The sequence below is a fragment of the Acipenser ruthenus genome, chromosome 5 (assembly GCF_902713425.1).
Source record: "Acipenser ruthenus chromosome 5, fAciRut3.2 maternal haplotype, whole genome shotgun sequence".
In the NCBI taxonomy this organism is placed as follows: Eukaryota; Metazoa; Chordata; class Actinopteri; order Acipenseriformes; family Acipenseridae; genus Acipenser; species Acipenser ruthenus.
In genome coordinates this window covers 2,651,311-2,678,332 of record NC_081193.1, presented here as the reverse complement: position 1 = coordinate 2,678,332, position 27,022 = coordinate 2,651,311, and the positions used below count along the sequence as shown (strand labels likewise).

Sequence of the window (27,022 nt, the reverse complement as noted above, 5' to 3'; positions counted from 1 at the left end):
AATACAATTAGAGCAACTACCCAGATTGGATTAGCTTGTGTACTTTCCAGCCCTGTCCATTCAGTGAAAGGCAGGGATTTATTTGTCAGCGGTTATTGATTGCTTGGTTGCTGCGTGCTCTGGAAACAGCAGTTTAAGTCGTTGTAATCGATCTGCTGCAAAATGGCTATTGTTTCACTGTCAATTAATTGATTACAAAATGATTTCTACTAATCATTCAGCACTTACCAGCAGGGGATGCACAGGAGTGAAACATGATTCTCTTGGCTTTTATCAGAAACTATTCTAGTTAGTTACCAGGTGGTGTCTGAAACTTGCCTGTGCTAAAGATAAAGCGCTTTGTAGTGGTGGTCCACTATGAAAGGCGCTATATAAAATAGATTGATTGATTGATAGAGTACATTTCCAACACGCCCCTCAAGAATAAAGTCTGCTGATGCAGTTTACTGTGCTGTCACTGACAACATTGAATTCATTTCCAGTATATGTTCATATTCATGTGCACTACAGTGCATTTTTTGTTAAATAAATGTAAGTATCCACAAATTTCATGCACTGTTGTCATTTGAAGTAAAAACTGGTTTTAAGTGCATCATAATGTATAAGAATATTGAAAAGTAGCTTGCTTTGTTTTATGATGTGGGCAGCAGTGTGGAGTAGTGGTTAGGGCTCTGGACTCTTGACCGGAGGGTCGTGGGTTCAATCCCCAGTGGGGGACACTGCTGTTGTACCCTTGAGCAAGGTACTTTACCTAGATTGCTCCAGTAAAAACCCAACTGTATAAATGGGTAATTGTATGTAAAAATAATGTGATCTCTGTATAATGTGAAATAATGTATAATGTGATATCTTGTAACAATTGTAAGTCGCCCTGGATAAGGGCGTCTGCTAAGAAATAAATAATAATAATAATAATGATGTAAAGGCTCTGTAATTTTAATCCTTCTAAATGCACAAACCCTTTTTTCCTATTTCTGTCTGATATTTTAGATGTCCCACAGGTGCAAATATTAGCACACTGCTTACTAACAGAGAGCTATCGGTCAGCCCAGATCAAAGGTACACTGGACTAGTACCCTCGAACATCTTCACTCTGATTGATGAAAAAGACTGCCTGGAAACTTAAACTGGCTTCAAGAAAACTGGGCTCATGCTGAGGGTACGATGTTATTATTTGTACATTCTTTATTATTCATATCGCTCCCACTGTATAATTGCTACTTCATTAATTCTAATGAAACCTTTCATCTGTATATCTTTGCGTCTCGGTTCATTTTTTTGGGGGGTGGGGGGGGGGGGGTGCTGATGAAAAGGCTGATTCAATTAATTTACTAATTCTTACTTTGCAAAAAGAATAGGGATGATGGGTGGGTCTTGTTAACCTTATTAAATGAACTAATTAGGAGATAATTAAATTATCAGGGAAGTAGCATGATTACCAGAGAATGCTAATGAATACTAAAATACTAGAAGCTGCTGGAACATTTCTAATTTTGGAAAATGTGTCAGTTTTGCTTGTTTTATTTCCCACAAAAAACCATTCCAGTGATAGACATGTGCCAGTCCCCAAAACAGAACTCTGACCCGCATCTGACCTGCAGTATATTGTCATACCCAGTGAATAACATTGTACACGTTTTACTGAAATTACAATTGCATTCTTCTACAGACACAAATAATATTTAATACAACAAACATATTCTGCTTCTGCTACATTCTTCTTCTAGCCCAGTTTATCAGCACCATAAATCTTTTTTTTTCATGTTGGGGCGAGCAATTTAGTATCTTCTATACCTTTCCCTGCTGAATGTTACTTGGACAGGACTATTGGATAATATGTAACAGTGTCCCTCAAGAAAGAGGCTAATAAAACTGATTATTACAAAAGTAAAGCCTGTTTGTGTAATACAAAAGCAGGAAGGGAATAATACATTATTATTTACTGTACAGAAATGTAGCCAGTGCTGATGTAATGTATGCGATCAGAATTATAATGTAAATCAGATAGTAGCTTGAAGCTAACAACTTCTAATCTGTCAATGTTTGTGATTGAAACAGTGGTAATGGCTTGCTTACTAGCTTTTTGGAGGCTTGTTTTTATTTATTGTCAATTGTTTTTATAGGCATGTGACAGTCTGGCTGAGTGGTGTCGTCAGAACCAGGAAATGAACACACAGCACTGCGAGTGAAATAGTGAATGAAAGCGCTGCTGCGCGGTTTATTAATTACAGGAAAATAAAAGGTTTAACAAACACAAAAACACTTTGTAAAATAAAAACGGCACTTGCGGCCAAAATAAACAGACAAACAAAATGAACAGACACTAACACACAGGGACAAACACTGAACAAGTACCGTGCTGGTCCTCCAGCACGACGTAGCAATTTATTATTTACTTTCTCTCCTCACTCTCTCCTGTTCTTTCGCCCTGAACACACAACCCCGAGTGAGTAAAACGTGCATCAATATATACTGTTGTGCCGGGATTCAATTACGAATTAATTATTCACTTGAATCCCAGCATGTGAATTAATTATGTGCAACCTCGTGCTCACATATTAAATACTTTAAATGCACGTGAAGTGCAATCCCGTGCCTAAATACAATTATACATTTTAAATAACTTGTGCTGCACACACCCATTTATATCCTGTGCAGCCATCTCTATTCACCAACATTAACACACCACACGCAACATACAACATAAAACACAAGCATACATACAGGGGAGGGCACATTGCCACAAGGCGTCTTCTGATTTTAAGTTTACTGTTTGTTTATGGTGTGCCACTGCAAGAACAGTTTGTATAACCAAGGCCATAGCCAGCTATGAGGCACCTGAGGCACATGCCTCGGTTAAAATCATACAAAACTGTTTATTTAGGCCCTTTTATACGTTGCTTTGCCACAAATAAAAATGCATTTCATCCCTTTTTGCATTTGAAGTAAGTGGGATACTTGAAGGTTTATTTCAGACAGTATGTGTGTGACAGGGCACAAGCACTGTTGCATTGGTGTTGTTCCAGTTTGGCAGGGATAGCGTTAATACTGTCCCCTCCAAATACACGTGCAGACTGTGGCTAGGACTTAATTATTTAATTACCGGTAACGATCAATTAAGCCCAGCCACAGGTGTAAATAAGGAGCAGTCTCTCCACTGGTGGGAGATGAACCCAGGGAGCAGAGCAGAGCAGAGCAGAGCAGAGCAGAGCAGAGCAGAGCACGTCATGTCACGTCACGTCACGTCATGTCACTTCACGTCATGTCACTTCACTTCCATTTTCCTCGGACTGAACACAGGTAACTTCCTCCAGGACATTAAGAAGATTACCTGCCAGCCCAGGCCCTACAGCTGTGCCTGCGAACAAGCATCCAACTTAAGTACCTTGCTCTACCAGGGGGATTGTGTAAATTGTTGTATCATATTTAAAGAACCAGTACCTCTTTCTTTTGTGAACCATTTTATTTTTGTTTCTGTAAATAAATACGCACAACAGTGCTTAAACTGCAATTCCTACGTCTCTGCTTGCTGTTTGTATAGGCATTAAGAGCAGCACCACACCACTGCCCTCCCACAATGTGATTTACACTGGTAGTTGAGTTGAGGGTTGTGTCACGTTCATAGGGCTGCAGTGCAAGGAGCCTCGCAGCTGGCCAATCACATCAGTAGAAGTCAACTGCATATTCATGAGTATAAATAAGAACACAGCCAAACAGCCAATCAAATCGAGTGGTCAACCGAAAAGCTCGAGCTGCAACCCTCACTGGTTATGATGTGCTTAAGCAGCTAAACTCTCTCTGTCTAAATGTTGTTGTTGAATGTGATTTTATAATTAATACAGCACATCCTCGCTATAACGAACCTGTTGTGGTTCAAGCCTTTTATATGGAAGGGTTTGTTATAACGAAAGGACAATCAAAATGAACGATAAACTGTTGGAATAAGTTAATGAGATGAGATTGTGAATAAAAGTAGAATTACATGTACCTGTTCATCTCATGTATGCAGTATTCTGCTTTATCCTATTTGAATTAAAACGCAGTACAAAAAGCAAAAATCCTGTATTGAAGCTGAACTTTTATTCAGAATCAATCTGACATGAATTGTTTCAAAGTGCACCAAATCTTAATCCAACACAGAATCCCAAACTGATCTTTCATTACAAATCAACCCAACATAAAAAGTTCATCAGATCCTCAAGTTTTTTTTGTTGTTGTTGTTTTTTTCTTTAATCAATTTTGCTTTGTCGCATGGTTGCTGAACAAGCCAAAAACAGAGTGCTTTTTGACAACCTATATTCACGACAGAGATATGCCTGCGTTACTACTTTTTTTGATCCAGGTAGTTTCCAACATAAAACGATTTTTGTTTGGGAGGCTTGTTTTTTATTAAGACAAAAGAGGTGGCACCCCGTGCATACAGACCAGGATGTTGACAGTGTGTGTTTATAAATTATATTATATTTTTTTGTTTGTTTTTTGTAATTTGGGGTCCAGGGGCCAAGTTTGTTATAATGAAGGGTGTCATAGCGAGGGTGTACTGTATCACACAAAATCACACAGGTCCTGCAAATTTAGAACCTCAGGTATTCACAATTAATAGTATCTTATTCCGAAATCATTTTTCATGGCTGGCTACAGCCCTGATAACACAGCCTGCTTTATAATCGCGGTTACTGGAATGGCATTGTTTGTTTTTGTTTGCTATTTCGGTGGTCGAGGTAGTAGGGTGGGATCTTTAATGGGTAGATTGCTTTCAAGCCACTTCCAAACAATCAAACACCAGTTTACAAAGACAGACAATTATGTAATTGTGTCCCCGTCCCTCCTATCCAATGTAGTTATGTTTGAAACCATTACTTTTGGAATAGCTCTGCAATGCTCAGAAAGACGCTTATTTACTTCTTCCCCAGGTAGATTCTTCAGTAAATTATCTTATGGTCCCCGTTGCTAGGTGACACTGTGTTCCTCACCGCATCAGAGCAATGTGTGGGTCAAACAGTATTAGAACGAATTTCATTTTACTAATAACGTTTATGACATTTTTTGTTATTTTTTTTTTCAGGGAACATTATAGTGTATGGAAATACAAATGATGTGTGCACCACTGTAGAAACCCTAGGAATAAGTGGCTGTCATATTCACCTGGCAGAGCTGCCACTCAACAGCAATGTTACCTGCTTTAGTAACTTTGCAACAGAGAGTGCTGTACAAGCAGCGGCGGGTGTGACTGTCTATCACGACTGCATACGGGGGCAATAACCCAGAGCACATAACTGCAGTGTGCTTCACCACAGATACAAAACCTGTACAGCTGCAATGCTCAGTAAGTAAGAAATAGAGACAAGAGAAAATCTGTAGGACTCAACACCTGTTTTAGAATCATTTGGTGGTGCAGAGCGGGCGGGGTGGGGGGTGCTAGTATTTGTCACAGAGCAACACAATGAGATGTTTTTTAAAGATGTGTTAGATGGACTTTCTGGCATAACATCATTGAGCTTTAAAAAAAAAATCAATGCCGCCACTTTTTATGAAAGAACAGAATGATGAAATAGTATTAATATTTGGAATTTGGGGGAAGGGTTCCACCCCCTGATCTCTTGGGGATTTCATTGGCCATGCAGGAGGAGCACCAGATCGAATACCAGAGAGGAATATTAATTTTAACTGGAAGCACCAAAAGCTACTGAAGTTTGCAGCAGACTAAAAAATAGCTATTGTAAGTAAATAGGCTAAAGCAAGCCCAAGGGCATGATGTCATTGTGAATGAGCGGCTGCTGCACCCTCTGCATCGGCACAGTGTTATTCTGGTGCTAGCTGAGCTTCCATGCCAGCAGTGTGATATTGCAGTGCCCTCAGTCTCATGGTTTAGACATGGAACAATCTCTCTGATACCCACTAAGAAATCAAGACAACAGCTCTTGATGAATCCAAAGCATTTCTAATATCCTGTCATCCTCGTCAGCTCTGCTCATCTGCAGTAAATACATTCCAAGAGAGAACAGTATATTCTGTGTATCATTAGTTAATTACATACAGATTATATCAATATACCTTTTTTTGTAATAATAATAGTAATAACGCTAGCTGACTGTAACTACCACTTCTGAATACAATAATATTTGTTCTGTATTCTTAGGTCTTCATTAACTTGTACAAGAAAGGCATATATTACCATGCATTCAAAGCTGTGAATGAGGCATGCCTGGTGTATGATGATAGACCTGTGATTGACACAACTTTCCACACCAACGACTCAGCAATCCGAGCGGCAGGCACGCTGACGAAATTCCCCCGCCGGCACCAAGCAGATCAGTGGTCTCACAGCAATTTGAACTCCAAAGAGGTTGGAGCACATTTGGCCACAGCCATGCTTCCTTTGTTTGACCCTATATTGCACTCAGTGGTAGACCCATCTGAAGACCTGGACATACTCATCCCCATGTACACTGGGGCTAAAGTACAAGGTACAGTATAATAACCCATTGAGTTTACCATGTAATCGGGTCCACAGTTGAGAACAGAATGCTGTCTATTTCCATTGTAGTTGTCATTGTCTTGGCTTCTTACCAACTTATCGGTAGGGTTTTGTAACTTCTGTTCTGTGCCTTACCACTGGATAACTTTGAAAACTTGAGATGACACAGATTGACTTTGTTTTTTTTTATTTTTCTCACCCATTCGGAGGATACCAAACCTAGGATCCCCTAGGATTTTTTTTTTAATCCATCGGAAGGAAGATGTAATAATAAAGCTGTGAACGGAACACTGTTCTACAATCAGCAATCCATTTCAATTCAATTCCACCTCATGCCAAGGGTGAGACTAAGAAAGAAATGAAGGTAAAGAGTGTTCATTAGATCTTGGCAGGGCCAGGACATTATTACAGGAAGTGTGAAAACTGGGAATTACTTCAAACTCCACATGAACCACTACAGCAAGGTAGAAACCATCACATGTCTTTCACAAGAATCCTTTCCAGCTTCGGATTACCTCTATGGCGAGAAAGAGCAGCTGCATAACAAACTCTGTGACCGATTTGATGAAGGACATCCCGGATACGTACAGGTAAACAAACATTAACTACAAAAAAGACAATTCATGTTTTTTGTAATTGCTCTTATTTGAAATTGTTCTTATCCATTTACAGTACTTATTACATGCTCTTAATGGAATTTACTCTTATAAGCAAATATCTTTACTATATGTTAACTGCTCTTAGTTGAATTCGCTCTTAAATGTAATTATTTATTGTATTCTTTATTTTCCTCTTATTTGAATTTGATCTCACTTTCTACTGATTTGACTGTACTTTATAACTGCTCTGACCTGTAATGTGATACTTTGAAATGTGATATTGTGTGATGTGATATTTTGCAATGTGAGACTTTTGTATTGTGATATTTTGTAACAACTGTAAGTCGCCCTGGATAAGGGTGTCTGCTATGAAATAAATAATATGCCAGTGCCCTGCTCCTGTATTCATGGACCCTCTAGCACCGGTCTTTTGAAACTGTTCATTTTGATTCTACAGGTTGTATTGCCACATATTGGTTTCCATTGTTTTCAGCAGGCTAAAAGTAATGAAGTACTTTATAAAAGTAGGACAGATAGCCGGGTATTATTTTGTGCAATTTAGTGACCATTAGGTATAATTTCAGATAATGTTCTTTAACTCAAATGCCAATTCATTGCTAAAACTAATGGTATAAGTTGGTTATCATATACAAGTAAAAATGCTCATGAATTAATAAATAACCAGGTATAGCTTACATTACAATATGCTGTAGGTTACAGTTTCTCATTAATTTAGGCAGTAAATGCTATTTTCATTGAAATGACATTGTGGTTGTACCAGGTGTATATTTTACAATACTGTATATCTGTGAGCTAACTGTGGAAAACCAGAGCAACGGACCACAGAAACTCCTGGCCTTATCTCCGTGTGCACTGAAACTATTAGGAAATATACAGGTTTTAACAACCTTTTATTATATATATATATATATATATATATATATATATATATATATATATATATATATATATATATAAAATGCTTAGGCACTTTATAACCCCAAAACAGCTGTGCTATTGTGTGTAAATCTAACGTATTTAAGCAGTGGTCAAATCTGCCTCATGCACTGGTCATCGGGCTTTTCAATTCTGATTAAAGATGGATTCTTCACTGGCTCTTGCCACAGCTCTCAATTAAGCCACTTTAAATGTAATTACTGAAGCTGGCTGAACATCAAGAACACCCATTACAATAACTGATTGACCACACACTGTTCAAGGATTATTTTATGAACAAACAATGACAGAAAAAAATAAAATGAAACAAAACACAGGCAGGTGCAAATATATACATATATTAGCTCAAAGAGCCAGCTGCCCAACGTTTTGATATGTTGTACGTATCTTTCTCAAGGGAGCCTGTGTTTGAATCAAAGCTTTGGAGGTATTTCTAGGTTTTTGACGGCATGACAGCTACTTATTATTGTTTGTATTCAAATCAATGATTTATTCTTACATGATGTAATGGTGTTCTATATATTGTGACATCATTTTTACTTCTATTGTTAAATCTATATTAATTATAATTAACATTATTTTATATAAACTTATATTTATATTATCATGATATATATATATATATAATATTGTCTAATGAGAGTTTGACAGGGTAACCAGTGTTTGTTATGCTTTTTCAAGGAAACGTGATGTCTGGCCATATATCTCATGATCACTTTATTGATTTAAAAAATGAAGTGCACCAGATCATGGCACCCAGACAGGTAGGATCTGTTTACTGAATTGACATTTCCTTTCTCAGAACACACCATACGTGCATGTGACTGCTGCAGTCACAAACCAGAAGGATCAGGAAATGCTGTGTAAAGCACAGGACAAATAGAAACATCTGCAACCAAGCAGTGCTTGCTACTGTAAGAAGAAAATGTTAAACAAATGTATAGGTAAAAGGTCTTGTTGATAGTATTTCAAGGAGCATACTTCAGAAACAGCTCTGCTAGCACTTGGTGGAAAGCTGTTCCTTGAAAGTGATTTTACTTCATTAACACACCACACATTTACACATTATACAGTCTAGCTGTTAGTGCCAAAGAGAGAGTAACAATGTAAAGCATCCTTTTCTTTGCTTCCAGGATCCAGACTCCTTTTCAGTTACAGAAATAATTCAACAGGTAGTGGAGGAAGAAGGATCTGAAGATCCAAAGGAAACCCTGAAGATGAAATATGAGGAGTGCAATTACAGAAACCCTGTGGAGAGATATGTATTGAATTACCTGAAGTACAACAGGTACCATCTGCCTATGTACGCATAGCCTGGTCTACTCTAGGCATGAGAAACCTTTTAAGTGTATGCCTTAAAATGGGTTCAAACAATCATGTGTGTTCATGATGACAGCACTTGATAGTTCTGTAATTCATTAAAAAACTAAACTAAAAAACAACGTAATTTACATTTTCTCTCAGAGTGTTTGTAATTATTATGGTTACTGCTTACAATAGTTTTGTGCCACATTGAATTAAGAAAAAATCTCATTATGTAAAATGGAATATATTCAATTAATTCTGAACGTATCATGAGGCAGTTTCTTTTTGTTTGCAATAAAAACATCTCAAATCATTTGCAAATCATATTTTGCTTCAGCACGATTGCAGTACAGTACCTGTTTTTATACACTGTAAAGATATTATCAAACATATATATTTTAAAAAGCAGTACTTTTCAGGCTCAATTTGCCAGATTATCGCTAAACATATTTTTGAAAGCTAGTGCAATTGCTTCATTCCTCCTGTAGAGGGTGCAAGACCATTCTTTGCATAGCAGTGTACTGCAGTATGCGTTGACTCTATCGTCACACCGCTATTCAGTTTGTGTGTTCTCGGTAGCAGCCAGAACAGAATGAAATGAGCAGTTTCGTTTTTAACTTTTGAAAGAATTAAGTGTTTATTATGTTCCTATTTTAAACAACAAACCTGGCGTGTTTTTTGTTGTTGTTTCTGTAAAATAGATTAATTATTAATTGAGTAATGTTACTTGCTGAAAAAAAATATTGAAATATTTTTTATTTCTCTTGAGTTTTCAAAACGTTATTTTAATAAGTTTTAAGCAACAACAACAAAAAATATAGAATTGATAAGCTTAGTCTTTGAAAGATGTGTGTGTTGGGGGGGTCTAAGTTTACTAAAAAAAAAAAAGAAAAGAAAAAGCAGTTTTGCATTAATTGTTCATTTTTAAAGCTTTTGATAATAATTTTGACACAGCTACTTTTAGTTCAAACCCATTATTCTGTATGATATGTATGTGTGTGTATATGTAGATAATTTGCAATGATGTAAGCTGCCGGGTTTAAAGTTGATTGCCAGTTTGAAATAATATTAATTAATATGTATGTGTATTCATGGCTACATCGGGCGATCACTCGTGTAAATTGGTATATATAAGGGCACTCGTAATGAGAATATGTTAATTGCGTAGCCATACGGTCAGGCACCCAAACAGAGTTAAACATACTCATCATGTTCTCGTAGTAGTGTGTTGATGTACGTGCGCTAAACCAAGATCAATTTAGAGCATTCTTCCATATCTATATCTATATCTATATCTATATCTATATCTATATATATATATATATATATATATATATATATATATATATATATATATATATATATATATATCCCTTAGCACTTTGACTGAAAGCTTATGAATATTTGAATTTCTTTGAACGGTTCCTTCTTTATTTTTGCGTGGGCGGTATTGAATAGGCTCACGCCCTGTTGTACTGATAAGGTCTGGATGAAAGTGGTTAAAATGCACATTAGGAAGGAGGGACCCGCAGCTGTATGCTAATAGGAAGCAAATCCATCTCCGGATAAGCAGAGAGGCAGGGCTGCACACGCCATTGAACAAACACACACACACGCATCCTGAACAAATACTGATAGTTCGCAATCGCAAAGAAAGCAAGAAACCCCGTTAAATACCATCGAATGCTCTACTACTGGCTAGTGCTTCTGCATGTAGGAGACACCAATTAAAGGAATAATGATAACAACTAAATACAAAGATATATTCGTGGTAAATACAAATCATTTAGGCTCTCTGTATTTATCCTATTCTGTGATGTGTTTGGCAATTTTAAAATGTGGAAAAGAATGACCTTTAGATCTCACTTAGACATATTACAGGATTTACCCATGCATTTTTGGAAACATAGGCTAGCCTAGTTATGGACTAAAGATGCATTGAATTCATTTTTTAACATGTAAAACAGATAATTTAACAAATAACCTATCATTTGTAGCTTATAGTCTACAGATGCATGATCTGGTTAGAGGGGGAACAAAGAGGTTCCGGACACAACTTTTATTAAAAAGCAACTTACAAATGCCACAAGCAATGTGTTTGCACACCTTACACCTTATACAGAACCAACTATAAGTAACCCCTCCCCAAACCCCCACCCCCACCCCCACCCCCACCCCAAATAGTTTAATGTGGTCGTTTAGTCTTGTATACCAACATATTTACCAGTTCTTCCGAGTTTTATAGTGCCCATTATAAAAGTTTTCCTCATATGTTACATTATGCATTGCCTAGTTGTTGATGTTTTACCCTCTCAGTGCTTGTGTGTTTTTACCCTTACTATCCTCTCAGTGCTTGTGTGCTTTTGATACAGTGGACGGCGATTGCTGTCCACATTAACGGCCCTACTTTAATGATGTACACTGCTGCGGTATGTGTTCTTCTCCACTCTGCTATTAAAATGGCGCACGGTGCCTCTGACGATGGGTGTGTAATTATTTGACTTGGACCCTCAGCAGCTTTATGCTAATCTGGAGAACAATAAAGAGAGAGGATGGAGCTGAATTCTACTTTGGTACTCGCGTGCCTCCGAGAGATGGACAAAACAAGAGCAATTCCTGCAAACATTGAGCTTACATTGAACCAAATTACATATTGATCTTACATCAAACCAAGTTACACAGGTCATCCACGGTACATAATACATCTTTTATAATAACAATTGGTAATCGCCTCACGTTTTATTACCAAAGTTATTTCAACTTCCTAAAATAATAGCATACCATTTCCAGTCATTTCAAGGTTGTTCTATTGATTCTTGGTCACAGTAATATGCAACACACTCGTGAGCGGTAATTTCGTTCAAAACAGTTTTGCAGCTTTATTAAAGTGAATAAATAAAGGTCTAAAAAACAAATCTAACACTCCAGGAATAAAACAGTTAGCAGTTAATTGACACTGAATGTAGCAATATAATTAATCATCGTAACAAATGTAGCAAAATAATAATCATCATCGTCATCATTTTAAAATTATAATTCCCCTGAGTCTGACTGTGGCATTTTTTAAAATTATTTTGTTATGATGATTATTCTGCATTATTATTTTTTAAATTCATGAAACAGTAGCTTAACATTTTCACTCAATTATAATAAAGTAATTGTCTACAGTAATTGTACAAATTAATCTACCACTGTGTGGTGCTTATATTAACAACACAAAGTGCGCTAAAAGTTTATACAAATTCTCATCCAATATCAAACTTCTATAAACGTTTTTTTTTTTTTTTTAATTCATCTTTAGAAAGCATCTTAAAGCTTAAAAGTAAGGTGGCCCTCCAATAACTGTATAGAACAGATTTCATGCACCTCGTTTGTGAACATTAGAAAAAACTGACTTAAGAAAATCAGAGCTCTTTTTCACATTAATATTTTACAATGATAGGCTAGGATAATACTTTAAACCGAGAATCTTCTGAAAGCGTGTGCGTTTAATCTGGAGGTCACCCTGAGCTGACCCATGTGGAAATAGTCTGCTTTGTTCGGGCCCCTGATTGCACACAGCGCGCGTCTATATCCTTTGGCCAGATTGCCAGTGAGCCGTATTTCACTGCAGAGAGGTCAATTTCCTTTCTCATACAGAGATATACAGCTTGGGGAGGTAAAGCTATTGTGCTGGAAGACAGGCACCCCTTTTTAACATTTATGTATGCGTAATGTCTGATTGATTTACTATATGGGGAGTCAAACTGCCGCAGATTTTGACACGTGCCGCACTCTCGCTCTCTCACACACACACACAAACACACATACTTGTGTGTGTCTGTGTGTGTGTGTGTGTGTGTGTGTGTGTGTGTGTGTAAACTTCAATGTCTATTGCAAAGCCTAGAAGTACATCCCCCATTTTGACTCTGTGTGGGTTATAATGAATCCCTATCAGACCTGGGTCTACAAATAATGGATATAAAATGATGCATTAAATAGGTGTACTGTAGAAAAGTAGTGTAAAATAATCCTATCTATCTATCTATCTATCTATCTATCTATCTATCTATCTATCTATCTATCTATCTATCTATCTATCGTTGTTGAAGTTTTATACAATTGACAATAACAGCTTGCAAATCCCTTATATATTAAATGCAAATAACTTGTGCTCTGTATCAGTGTTGTTCCCCTTAATCTAGCACACAATCCTTTATAGTTTACTGTTTTGAGTATAGTATTTTCTTTTTAAATGGCCTTTTATATTGTGTGTTACCCCATAACTAAAACTTCTTTGTTGCTGCGTCAGTGTAACATGCGCTTACCCCCCACTCCCCATCCCCCAAATCCATTTTAATTGTAAATGCTGATGATTGTGTCAGTGACGGACATTTCCATTTGGCAGATCAGTGGCCCCCAAAGGAGACGCACAAAGCCACGACACGTGTGCATTTGTATAGAAAGTCATCAGACCGTAAAAAAGCAGGGCTCCGGCGTGTGCCTTCATCTAGGAGGGGCAAAACAACTCAGAATAATATAATAACCCACAGGTACATCTGCTCACCAATGTGCAGACCCTCCTACCCCCGAAAGCCAGTCCTTCAACCCGCCCACTAGCAAATCCATAGATAAGCTTGCTTCATCTGATTGGTTGGGGATGAGGCAACAAGGGGCGAGAGCAATAGCATCATCCCTCCTTAAAAAGAGTGCAGCTATGCCTTGGACACGAAAGCATTCCGGGAGCAGAAAGATCAATAGCAAGACAATACGCCAGGCATCATATTTTAAGGTGTACAACTGCAATTGCCTACTACAGAATTTTAGTTGAACCCTGCTTTTTTTTTATTTGCAAGTGCCTTTTACTCGCAAAGATGCCCAAAGGCTTTTTAGTGAAAAGAAACAAAAAATCAGCGTCTGTTTCATACAGGATCCGCTGTGATGAGGACGACAAGGACCATTTAAAGGTGTTGCAGAACCAAAACAGCTCATCTCCACCTGTCTCTGTCTCATCCAGTCCCGATCGCGTTGCTGCATCACCAAACTCTACTGCTGACTCTCCCGCTGCCGCCGCGGAGGATGTGAAGCCGGTCCAGTTCGGTAACCCGGATAGCGTGTGCGTGGCTCTCTACAGCCCCACCCGCCCTATCAGCAAAGAACAGGGGAGGACGTTTTTCGAGAGAAGTTTCAACATGGGCTCCCCGATATCTGCCGAGTCCTTCCCAACCCCTGCGGTTCTCGCCACCTTAGACCAGTTCCTCTTTGCCCCTGTGGACTTGAAAATCGGTTCCAGCAACAGCAACCAAAGCCGTGCCGTCAGCTCCATCCTCCCTGCTACGATCAGAACCCCAAATAAAAGACCTCTGTCAGACCCTGAGCGCAAAAGCAAACCCTCTGCAAAGAAACCCAAAACGATCAGGAAACTTCATTTTGAAGACCAAGTCACTACATCCCCGGTCCTGGGTCTCCGGATCAAGGAAGGACCGGTTGATCTAAAACCAAGGCCACTGTCAGGTGGAGGGAACAAACCTTTGGGGGAATTCATCTGTCAACTGTGCAAAGAAGAGTATGCCGATCCCTTCTCACTAGCCCAGCACAAATGCTCCAGGATCGTCAGAGTAGAGTACAGGTGTCCAGAATGTGACAAGGTATTCAGCTGCCCTGCAAACCTGGCATCCCACCGGCGCTGGCACAAGCCCAGACCCCAAAACCCAACCACAATATCTGCAGCTCCGAATGGCAAGCCTGAAAGCGCAAAGGTGCCATCTGGTGACCTTAAAGCCATGCCAGAAGACATAAAAGAGACCAGAACCGAAAACGCAAACGACCGGGAGACGCCCAGCCCGTGCTTTTCTGAATCGGGTTCAGAGGATGGCCTTAACGATTGCAACCAGTGCGGGAAGAGGTTCAAACGCCAGGCTTACCTGAGAAAACATCTCCTGGGACACCAAGCCCTACAGAACAAGACCAACAAAGATCCCGTCATCTACCCGTCCTTTCCAGATGCAGAGAGCGGCGAGAATCACAACCAGATGTCCACCTCTGTGGAAACGCAAAGCCAAACTCCCATCAATCTGAGTTCCATGGAGTGCCACCTGTGCCCCGTCTGCGGCGAGACCTTTCCCAGCAGAGCGAGTCAAGAGCGCCACCTTCGCCTTCTGCACTCCTCCCAAGTCTTTCCGTGCAAGTACTGCCCGGCCACTTTCTACAGCTCCCCGGGTCTTACAAGGCACATCAACAAATGCCACCCATCAGAAAACAGGCAAGTCATCCTTCTTCAAATGCCTGTCCGCCCTGCCTGCTAAAACCACTAGATCAGACGTGCCTTTATTTAAAAAAAAAAAAAAAAAAAAAACCGCGAATGCCATCTATAAAGACAGCAACACATGAACCGGTTACAACTGTATGATACGGACACCAAACACAGCGCAGCGCGTACACACACTGTGGACTACATAAATCCCATTTTGAGAAGTCCCTCTTTCAAACCTGACTGTGGACGTTTAAATAATCCATGGAGCTATAACTCGAAGTCTATATTTTTCAGATTCCTCTTACGGTAGTTTCAAAAACGTTAGTTTTACTGTTAGAAGTATTTTTTATAGAACTGTTGCACATGTTATAATGTAATAGCTTCTAGACCTAAGAAGGGATGTTTCTATAGGTGTAATTTATGTAAAAGAACAGAAAAACCATGCCTTCAATTCACAGGCTGTACATTTCTCTTGATCACTTTATTAGCTTTATCATAGCTTGTGAACCGCTGGACATTGGCATATAAAATATTTAGACATTCCTTTAGTTTAGCCATAAATGCCTTGAATTACTGTTATTTTACACATAACCAATCTTGCTGTAAAAAAAACTGCCTTAAAAGTAAACTGTGAACATTCATGTGGTTGTTTTAATATTTAATGAGGTTGTTATGATTTGATTATTATCGCAATATGTGTTGGTCAATAATTATTTTATTTATTTATTTATTGAAATCGCATTGGTTTTGTTGTGTATATTATTGTTTTTGTGAGATCGATTAAGTACATTGTTCTGACATTTATTTTACATGTTTTAGCCAAATATTTGTTTGTCAAACTGAACGTTTTTTAGTTCTTATATGTGATATATATATATATATATATATATATATATATATATATATATATATATATATATATATATATATATATATATATAGTTTACAACTTTACAAAAATACACAGCTCTTGTAAAACGTATAGCGCTTACTTTAGATGCAATCTTTTTCTATATACAGGTTATTTTCTTAAATGTTAGCTTTTATATAGCGCTTCAGTCGTATGTTTCAACTGTGTTTATTGTCTATTCAAATAAAATATTTTCAAATTGAAAGCAACTTTCCTCTAGTTACAATGTTCCTGTATAACAACTTCAGCATGACAAACCATGAGCAACATTTTAGATTCAAGCTCCATTTTCAGGTTATATCATTTTCAGACCACGGTATCTTTCTTTTTACATGCTTCTAAATTATGTGAATCATTTTGGTCACTGAAATTAGACAACAGAAGCACCTATATTCATACAGATACAACTTTCATACAGATATTTGAATATATATATATATTTTTAGCCGTTCACTTTTTAAACCTCAATTATAAAGACTAAGATAAGCGTCTAGTAGTTTAAAGGCGCATTTTTTGTATAGATGCCACGCTGTTCAACGACACTATACAGATGGTTGAATGCAGGATATAAGGTATTTGCCCACCGCAGTGCTTCAGTAAAAACAACAAACAAAAACGTTTTTACATCTTCAAAGGTTGTTAAATGCTACAACTATTACAAAAGTGTCCTTTGAAATGTAATAAATGCATAAGTATTTTGCTTGATTGATCAATAACCTCCAACTGCTGCAAGTAACCTGTTTGTTGGACGCAAATAGTTTTTATGGGGAGGATGGTTTTATTATTTATTTATTAATTTTTTTATTTATTATCACGCGCCCTTATCCTGGGCGACGTACAATTGTTACAAAATATCACAGTACAAAGTATCGCATTATAAAAACATCACATTACAAAGTATCGCATTATAAAACATCACAGTACAAAGTATCGCATTATAAAACATCACATTACAAGTTATCACGAAACAAAGACTTGACTGTCAACATGGTTTCCAAAAAAAGCCCGAAGTTGGCCAGCAGGCTAAGTTAGGAAGGTGAACCAGTAACTCAGTGTTATACTGAACATGATTGTGGGACACAGGGGCTTGAGGGCGTCTAACGGTAAGATATTTACAATCAACATCCCAGTAAATATTATTGTAAACTTATGGTTTAGGCGAAGTAATATATAAGGTTATATAGAAATAGACACCATACGGCCTCTGTCCAGTCTCATTACCAGCGGCCTTTTGACTATTGCTTTCAATCAATTTCCATGGCTTTCCACATAGACTGTTTTAAACCTGCCATGGTTAATAGGAGCGAAACAGCACTGGTATACTGGATAGCTGTATGTGGAACTGAACTCATTACAATATGATTTGTAGCTGGATTGAGCTGTACTGTATGTTATAACCGAGGGCATTCCGATTACCGATCATTATTTTATTTAGCTTTGTGGCTAAATAAAAACCACCACCAAAGCTCATTGTCTATCTTTCTATCTACCTACCTACGCACACGCACACGCACACGCACGCACACACACACACGTTTGTTTATAGTGTTTATTAGGACTTTGCATCGACTCTCCCGTCACACAAAACTCCACACAGGGTGAAAGTCAACAACAAACAAAATATTTGGTCACTTTTAGTTCTGTTTAAACACTAGGACTTGGCCTGTGTCATAAGGTAGGTTTTATCAGACTTTCCTTCCTTGTGCATGCTTTTTGTGTGTGAAATATATATATATATATACACACACAGTAGACGCCGGTTATTAGCACCCTGATAAAGACCACTTTAGGTTATTAACAACATGTTCCCAGGAACCAATCCCGTCCCATAGACTTCAATGTTAATGACATTCTGATATGAGCTCCACCCTTATTGACACTTTATTACTAGTTGCCAGTGCTACAGAGCGCACTTGCATGATTTATGCGCATACTTCATGCAGCTTTTATAACACACTGACTTCTCGACTGCGTATTTTTTGCGGACTGAGGCAGAGTCGTGGCTTTGAAACTGGCTACGAAGCTGCCAGCGAAGTGGTTCGTTGTAAAATGCAGACAACGTTGGACAATTTCTTATTTTAAAAGTGTGTTCTTTAGAATTGATCGTAAGTACAACACGTTTTTGTTTTACTCGTTGTAAGGACAATTGTAGTACATCGTTGTGTAGTACTTTAAGTCAAGTCCCTTTTTTGTTTTACACACGCGTGAAGTAAACAGTTCTATGTTTGGGTATTTTGTGTTTCTCATGTTGATTTTTTAACACTAACATTTAAAACGCATATATTTCAGTGCCATATTTGTACTAGAGTATATATCGTTGTTCCATATAAATAAGCTACACTGGAAAACGGGGGCTTTTCGCTTATTGGCAAATTTTGGTTAATGACAACTTTTTGCTGGGAACCGAGAGGTTGTTAATAAGCGACATCTACCTACTAACTATATATGTATATAAACTTTAGTGGGGTGTGCATGGGGGTCATGAGCCAGGGCTTCACCCCTTCCTAATTTCACCTGCCTATCATCATAGACTCTGTATAAGGCTTTTAACACTACACCACCAAAACCTGGGTTGAGTTGACATGGGGTGACTCACCCCTGAGTTGAGCCCTGCATGCATTGCTCTACAATTCTCGAGTTGAGTCGCCCTGGGGTTGGACATGACAGTTTCACACTGCATATTTTCAACCCGTGTCAAACACAGTGGCAGAAGTAAATATCCAACATGGCTCCCGCCATGGCGTTCATTTCTCTGTGTGCTTTATTGCAAGCTTTTTTTGATTATTTTGCGAAGGAGGGCTTGTGTACAACAAGCTCGGAGGATGCGCCGGCAGCGTGTGCTCCGTGCAAGACGAACCTTTTCAGGTTTTATTATTTTCTTTATTTTTACTTAATTGTGTGTAGGCTTACATATTTGTAGAGGGTTCTTTGTGCAACCAAAAGTACTTTTGTTACTTCTTATTGTCTACACCAATCCTGGTCCTAGAGGAAATCATCATTGCTCCATAACACTCTTGCCATTTTAATTTTTTTATTTACAACTGCAAGCTGATGCGTGAACCTTGCCCCTTGACGTTTGTTTTTGGCTACTGTCATGCACGTTCCCTTTCAATTCAAAGACGACCACCAATGACATAACGTATGTGATATGCCTGCTCATTGGGTAGGTATCGCTGAGCTCGCTATACCAGAGCTGCCGATAGGCCCCTTCCTGGGATGATGCACTCGTTCCCACCCACCAAGGGAATAAAACTGTCATCCTGAGGAAGCCATTTCAAGACGGTACAGTAAGACCTCTGCGTTGAGCTGAGCATATTGATATAAAAGAGCTCCTCGAATCGAATCGAGTCGATTTTATTTCCCTTCATTTGTGCTGAAAGCTGGCTCGCCGCTTTCTCGGAATCAACGACTTTGAAAATACTTTTTCAGCCGTGCTCTCCTCCACGGGGCTAGGCCTTGCCACATCCCCGCTGTCGAGGAGACCTCGGTGAGTCGGGCCTTGTAAACACAGTGTGCTCTCCCCTATACTATCTACCATGCTTTTGCTGTCTGCTTCAACTCGCCCACTGCAGCTTTGGCCTTTGTGTCCCCCTGGTGCACGCTACGTGCTGATCAGGTGTGCGTGACCGTGTGGTCAGGGTAGGCACAATTGTGCACAAGTGCTCAGTGCATACGGCACACGGTGCCCAGAGCTACAGCATCGGTGGACAGTCACAGCGCTGCACGGTACTCGGTGCACGCGGTGCTCGGTACGCACGGTGCACACGATGCTTGGCACCCACTGCTACAGCACAAGTGCACGAACGCAGTGCTGCAGTGCTTCGCCACTGCCACAGAACTAGCACAAAAGTGCATGGTGCTGCACAGTACTCAGTGCACATGGTGCTTGGTGCCACTGCTACACCAGTGCACGGGCATACAGTGCTGCACGGTACTCGGTGCGGATGGAGCTTGGTACGCATGGTGCACAAGGTGCACGGTGTTCGGTACCCTCTGCTACAGCGCTAGGGGTGAGCGCACGGCGTTCGCACTTTTAATCAGAGCCTGAGCACAGTGCAAGCGGTGTTCAGTGCACAGCCCATGCACAACACCAGGCCCATGTCAGGCAACAGGCAAGTCGGGGTTCCACCCCTGCACGACCTGCAATGCGAATATCCCCCAAGAGGATAAACATACCCTCTGTGCGCGGTCTTGGGTGTCCAACATGCCACCTTGGCCCTCGAATGGGAGGTGGCCTGCAGCATCTGTGCAGCTTTTCAGCCTCGGGTGAAGGAATCTAGATTGGAGAGGGCCACGAAGGCAAGCTCCGTGTCCTCTATGACTGGGCCGTTGGTGGCTCATGGAGCCCCAGAGTCCCTCCTCCATGACCTGTCTCAGGACCCCCTGCTGGACATCCCCGATGCGCAGTCCTCCTGTAGTCGCTCCCCATTTCCGCAGACGAGAAGTGTGAAGCGTTCCAGGCAGGCGAGGGACATTATGGACCTCAAAGCCCAGGTGGCGCTCTTGGAGCTCTTGGACAAACAGGCACCTGCGGCCCTGTCCGTAGTCCAGGCTCCATTGCAGCCCCAATTGCCATACCCCCCTCCCCCAGGGGAGTTCAGGGTGGATGGGAAGAGACCTTCTTCTCCTCTGACATGCAGGTAGGCGAACACCCTGCTGAGGAAGAACCTGGCTTCAAGGTAGCCTCGGAAGCCAGTGCTCCCCCATTGTCTAGCTCAGTTTCAGCACTTATGAGACGTGCTGCAGCCTTCCTGCAGGTCCCCTGGATGCCAGCGGCAAAACCACAGTGGTCTGTTTTCTGGACGCAGGAGATGGCTCCTTACCCTCAAAAGTTCCCGGCCTTCCCAGATTTCATGGAGGAGGTACGCTCCTCCTGGGATCGTCTGGCCTCAGGTCCTAGCTTGCTAAAGCAGGCCGCACTGCTTGCCTCTCTAGAAGGAGCGGAAAAGCTTGGCCTAGCGGGGTTCCCCCTGGTAGACTCCACCACCGCGGCTCAGGCTAAGGCCCCGCCGGTGGGTGGGTTGGCTAGAGACCCGGCGTGCCTGAACCCTCAATGCAGGGTGACAGAAACGCATCTCAAGGGGGGATATGCATCAGAGGCACAGGCAACTCGCCTGTCAAACATGGCGAGTGTGCTCACGGCTTAAATGGATGTTGTACTGTGAGAGGCCCCAGTCCCTGAGCCAGTGGCCATTGAGCTATGTCTCCTGTCCCACATGCTGCTGCAGATCTCCAGTCTCCAAGGGCAAGTTCTTGGCGGGAGCCTGGCTAGCTTGATTGTGGCTCATAGACAGCTGTGGCTGTCACAAGCCCGAGTTCCTGATGCGGATAAGGTTGCGCTGCTTGACGCGCCTATATCCCCAGGACACACCTTTGGGCCAGCCGTGGAGGAGATCTTACACAGATCCCACCGGGAATGCGAGGCATGGTCGAACCTGGGGCAGGTCGAACCGCTGGCGAGCTCCTCAGACGTGGACTGTCACCATAACAGTTCCAGTCCCCACGGCTCCGCTGGGTGACCTAAGGCATCGCCTACAGGACACATCAGCAGCAAACAACCGGGCCCACCTGGCAGGCAGAGGGAACGCAGTGGCCAGCCCACACACCAGTGTCAGTGTCCACGGCCAGCGCCCTAAACAGCCACCCCAAACTGCCCCGCCGCAGCCTCAGCAAATAGTGTGGAAGCATTTACATATACTTCATAATTCAGAAGAAAAAAAAAAAAAAAAACATTTCCAAAAGCGCTGGTAGTGACTTTTAGAAGGGACGCAAATTTAGCTGACATTTTGGACCACAGTAAACATAAACAGATCATAGACATATTAATTAAAGGGCATTAAAGCCTGTAAGAACATATGTAAGGTATTTTACATAAAATAAATAATAATAATAATAAAAATAATAATAATAATAATAATAATAATAATAATAATAATAATAATAATAATAATAAGTACGCAAATATATTTTTAAAGGTAAAAGTGAAATCGCAAATAGAGAAGATAAATATTTAGTCATAAGAAACCAGTTATGCAAAACTAGCAAACTTGTTTATGGTATATTTTGCCAAAAATGGAACACAATAAAATATGTAGGAGAAGCAGGTACATCATTATATAAAAGCATACTGAATCACCTATCAAACATAAGAAATAAAAAACTAAATTAATCAACTAGTTAAAAAAAATTAACATGAATGACCTACATATTGTAGTTTTAGAATAATATATATATATATATATATATATATATATATATATAGAGAGAGAGAGAGAGAGAGAGAGAGAGAGAGAGAGAGAGAGAGAGAGAGAGAGAGAGAGAGAGAGAGAGAGAGAGAGAGAGAGAGAGAACTACAGCTGATCAGCGCAGTGCTACTCAGACTGTGACAAATAATAAAATAAAATAAAACAAAGTCCAAAGCACACTGTTTTGGCTGTGTGCTACAGTGCTACAGCCAACTAAGTGCAGTTTGTGGTTTCTTTCATGGTTCTCTTTGGCTCTGTTTGGTTGTTTCTACTCCAATTCTCTCCCTCTGTTCTTCAGCTCTCTCTCTGTTCTTCAGCTCTCTCTGTTCTTCAGCTCTCTCTCTGTTCTTCAGCTCTCTCTCTGTTCTTCAGCTCTCTCTCTGTTCTTCAGCTCTCTCTCTGTTCTTCAGCTCTCTTTAGTTCTTCAGCTCTCTCTCTGTTCTTCAGCTCTCTCTCTGTTCTTCAGCTCTCTTTAGTTCTTCAGCTCTCTCTCTGTTCTTCAGCTCTCTCTCTGTTCTTCAGCTCTCTTTAGTTCTTCAGCTCTCTGTTCTTCAGCTCTCTCTCTGTTCTTCAGCTCTCTTTAGTTCTTCAGCTCTCTCTCTGTTCTTCAGCTCTCTCTGTTCTTCAGCTCTCTCTCTGTTCTTCAGCTCTCTCTGTTCTTCAGCTCTCTCTCTGTTCTTCAGCTCTCTCTCTGTTCTTCAGCTCTCTCTCTGTTCTTCAGCTCTCTTTAGTTCTTCAGCTCTCTCTCTGTTCTTCAGCTCTCTCTCTGTTCTTCAGCTCTCTTTAGTTCTTCAGCTCTCTCTCTGTTCTTCAGCTCTCTCTCTGTTCTTCAGCTCTCTCTCTGTTCTTCAGCTCTCTTTAGTTCTTCAGCTCTCTTTAGTTCTTCAGCTCTCTCTCTGTTCTTCAGCTCTCTCTCTGTTCTTCAGCTCTCTTTAGTTCTTCAGCTCTCTCTCTGTTCTTCAGCTCTCTCTCTGTTCTTCAGCTCTCTTTAGTTCTTCAGCTCTCTCTCTGTTCTTCAGCTCTCTCTGTTCTTCAGCTCTCTTTAGTTCTTCAGCTCTCTCTCTGTTCTTCAGCTCTCTCTGTTCTTCAGCTCTCTTTAGTTCTTCAGCTCTCTCTCTGTTCTTCAGCTCTCTCTCTGTTCTTCAGCTCTCTCTCTGTTCTTCAGCTCTCTCTCTGTTCTTCAGCTCTCTCTCTGTTCTTCAGCTCTCTCTCTGTTCTTCAGCTCTCTCTGTTCTTCAGCTCTCTCTCTGTTCTTCAGCTCTCTCTGTTCTTCAGCTCTCTCTGTTCTTCAGCTCTCTCTCTGTTCTTCAGCTCTCTCTGTTCTTCAGCTCTCTCTCTGTTCTTCAGCTCTCTCTCTGTTCTTCAGCTCTCTCTCTGTTCTTCAGCTCTCTTTAGTTCTTCAGCTCTCTCTCTGTTCTTCAGCTCTCTCTCTGTTCTTCAGCTCTCTCTCTGTTCTTCAGCTCTCTCTCTGTTCTTCAGCTCTCTCTCTGTTCTTCAGCTCTCTCTCTGTTCTTCATCTCTCTTTAGTTCTTCAGCTCTCTCTCTGTTCTTCATCTCTCTTTAGTTCTTCAGCTCTCTTTAGTTCTTCAGCTCTCTTTAGTCTCCGCAGCTCCAGCTTTTTTTTGTCGCATTAAATTGACATCAAACATTCTCTCAAGTTACCTAAATACCACGAATCAAAATAAAATTAAAATATGACCTGATATTGTATCAAAAAACAGCAAATGCATGGGATTTATGGCAATATGTGACTTTAGAAATTTTATTTTTCATACTGTTTTAACGGGATTACAATTAGAAACATACTTATTTTATAAACTACATTTTCTTATGCTGTGAAGTAGCCTATCACTGGTATAAATATGGCATTCATTTTGGTATTATTTGAGCAAACATTTATAAAAACAATTATAATAAACACGTAATATTATATTAATGATATCTACTACCTTGGAATGTATTTGTTTTAATAATAATAATAATAATAATAATGAACAGTTTACATTTTAAAGTGTCAGTGATTTCAGGAAATAGCAATCATGTAGGGCGGGTGTAAGGGATTAACTACATTAAATACAGTTTTGTTATAATAATATTGGCCACTGAGTAAATTCAAGTACCTTCATATTCTATTGAACAGTCTTCGTCTCAGATCTATTGCTATTATGATGGCCTAAAAATGTGTTAATGAACCGCACTTAATGTTACCCTATACGAACAGGCTTGAGGGGCTTGTAATATGATGAGCCTCTTTAGTTAGGCCTATACATTAGTCATATATATATATATATATATATATATATATATATATATATATATATATATATATATATATATATATATATATTCTGTATAGGCTACTTCATTGCATTTTGGTAGACTAGAAGTTTTAAGCCCTTGATTTAAGCTCTTTATAATTGTAAACCATTGCCCTATATATCGAACAGTTCAAATAAAATGTTTGTTTGTTTTGAGAATGTGGTGTGGCTATTACGTCACACAGAATGTGCTGTTCATAAATGCATTTTGCAGTTACACCGTGATTTGCGATACTCTGTGTTAAATAAAGTGTCTAATAGTGTTGCATTACTTGCAGTATTATGTTTTGCATATATATATATATATATATATATATATATATATATATATATATATATATATATATATATATAAAAATTTCATGTGGCGGGAGCCAGGGCTGCGATAGGAAGGGGATGTTTTTGCAATTTAGGATTGCATGCTCGGCCTCTAGAACAGGGAAGAGAGAAAAGGACGGTCCGGACTCCAAATGAGAGAGGCTTCCCTATGGAGTCGAGGCTAGCCCTGTCGGCCTCCGGGCCCCTGAAAACACAGAGTCCTCTGACTTCTCTGAGAGTCGTTATCGGTGGAGCCTCGCGACTGGGTCCCAGTTACCAACTGGGTTCGACACTCAGAGGAAGGAACGGCTCATACGAAGTCTTGATGTAAGGAAGAAAAGAGAATCTGAAAGAACACAAATATAAAGACCTAGTGGAGTCTGCCCTAGCGCTCTGCAACATACCCACAAAAGCATCTGATAGCCCTAGGGCTAACCAGCGGTCCCTTTCAGGGGCCAGACCCATAGCCGGAACCTGCCCGGTTCCGGGTGCCAAAGACAGCCTTTCGCCTGACTGAAGAGATCCATGCGCAGTGGGATCTCCCAGGACTGGCCGTGTAACAGCTGGCACAGGGTCGAAAACCAGATTCTCCTGGGCCACTTGGGCCATTCATGCGCTAGGGCGCTTAGGCGGTCCACTCGGCGTAGACGGTGGAGGGAGTACCACAGGGGCCAATGTGTCGAAGAGATCGACCTGTGCCTTCCTGAACCGTTCCCAAATGCGCTCCACTATCTGAGGGTGGAGTCGCCAGTCTGACGGATGCTGACCCTTCCTGGGCTCTGGACGAAAGGGAACATGAAAGTACGCATCCCGTAAGTCCACGGTGGTGAACCAGTCACCCGGCCGGACGGACTGGAGAATGTGACGGTGTGTCAGCATCTGGAAACTCCTTTCTTTTAATAACCCTCAGGACTAGGATGGGGCAAAAGCCTCCATCTTTTTTGGGTACCAGAAAATACCTCGAGTAGTACCCCTCTCCGTGGGAGGTGAGGTCTGCACAGGAAGGCGGCCACTTTCTTCTGAAGTACCGAGGCCTGGAAAGGGTCTGTCACTAAAGTATTCGTGATGCCTCGAAAGGGAGGAGGTCCCAAACGGAACTGAAGCGCGCCAGTACTGCAGCTGTTGTGCTGAAAAGGGGGTCTGAGGCCACCAGCCTTGTGTCCGATTCAGGTTTTTTTCAGGAGCTTGAACAATTTCCAACTTTTTGTAGCAAGAGAAACAGTGGCATATTTTGGCATTTGTTTACATGCCATTTTGTTGCAATGAGGTGCACTTGTGGAAATCACAGAATACAAAACGTTTCAATGGTATGACGGCAGTTCTTGATTGAATAAGCCAATCAGTGTGCCTCAAGACACTCTTGCAAGTAACATTTGAAAAGACTGAATAAACCATTTGAATTTAAGTTTGATGAGGAGTTATCAGCTCACAAAACAGTATGTATCAGTTGCAACAGCTGGATCCACCGATCAGTTGCAGGCTGCAGGCTCCTGGCAGAAACGGAGTTGTGATGCCAGGGCACAGGGGAGGCACTTCACAGCTGGAGAGCTGGTCTGGGTGTATCGCTCTCAACGCAAGCGGGACCGCTGCCAGGACTGGACGCCCGCTGGCTGGCACCGTGCCAGGTCTTGACACTCATGGTGGACGTGGTCTGGATGGC

General features: G+C 40.6%; 1 protein-coding gene and 1 pseudogene across 1 annotated transcript; both read left to right on the top strand.

Moving 5' to 3' along the window:
- LOC117403229 (cilia- and flagella-associated protein 61-like) overlaps positions 1-9,362 on the top strand; it is a 48,772-nt pseudogene extending 39,410 nt beyond the window's left edge.
- A 4,674-nt stretch (positions 9,363-14,036) lies between these two features.
- Positions 14,037-16,432, top strand: LOC117403369 (insulinoma-associated protein 1b-like). Its single transcript, XM_034005473.3, has one exon. The coding sequence runs from the start codon at positions 14,193-14,195 to the stop codon at positions 15,621-15,623; it is 1,431 nt and encodes a 476-aa protein (XP_033861364.3). The 5' UTR covers positions 14,037-14,192; the 3' UTR covers positions 15,624-16,432.
- The last annotated feature ends 10,590 nt before the right edge of the window (positions 16,433-27,022 follow it).

Excerpts from the sequence above, each read along its gene's own strand:
- LOC117403369 (XM_034005473.3), top strand. The coding sequence starts at position 14,193 with ATGCCCAAAGGCTTTTTAGTGAAAAGAAACAAAAAATCAGCGTCTGTT.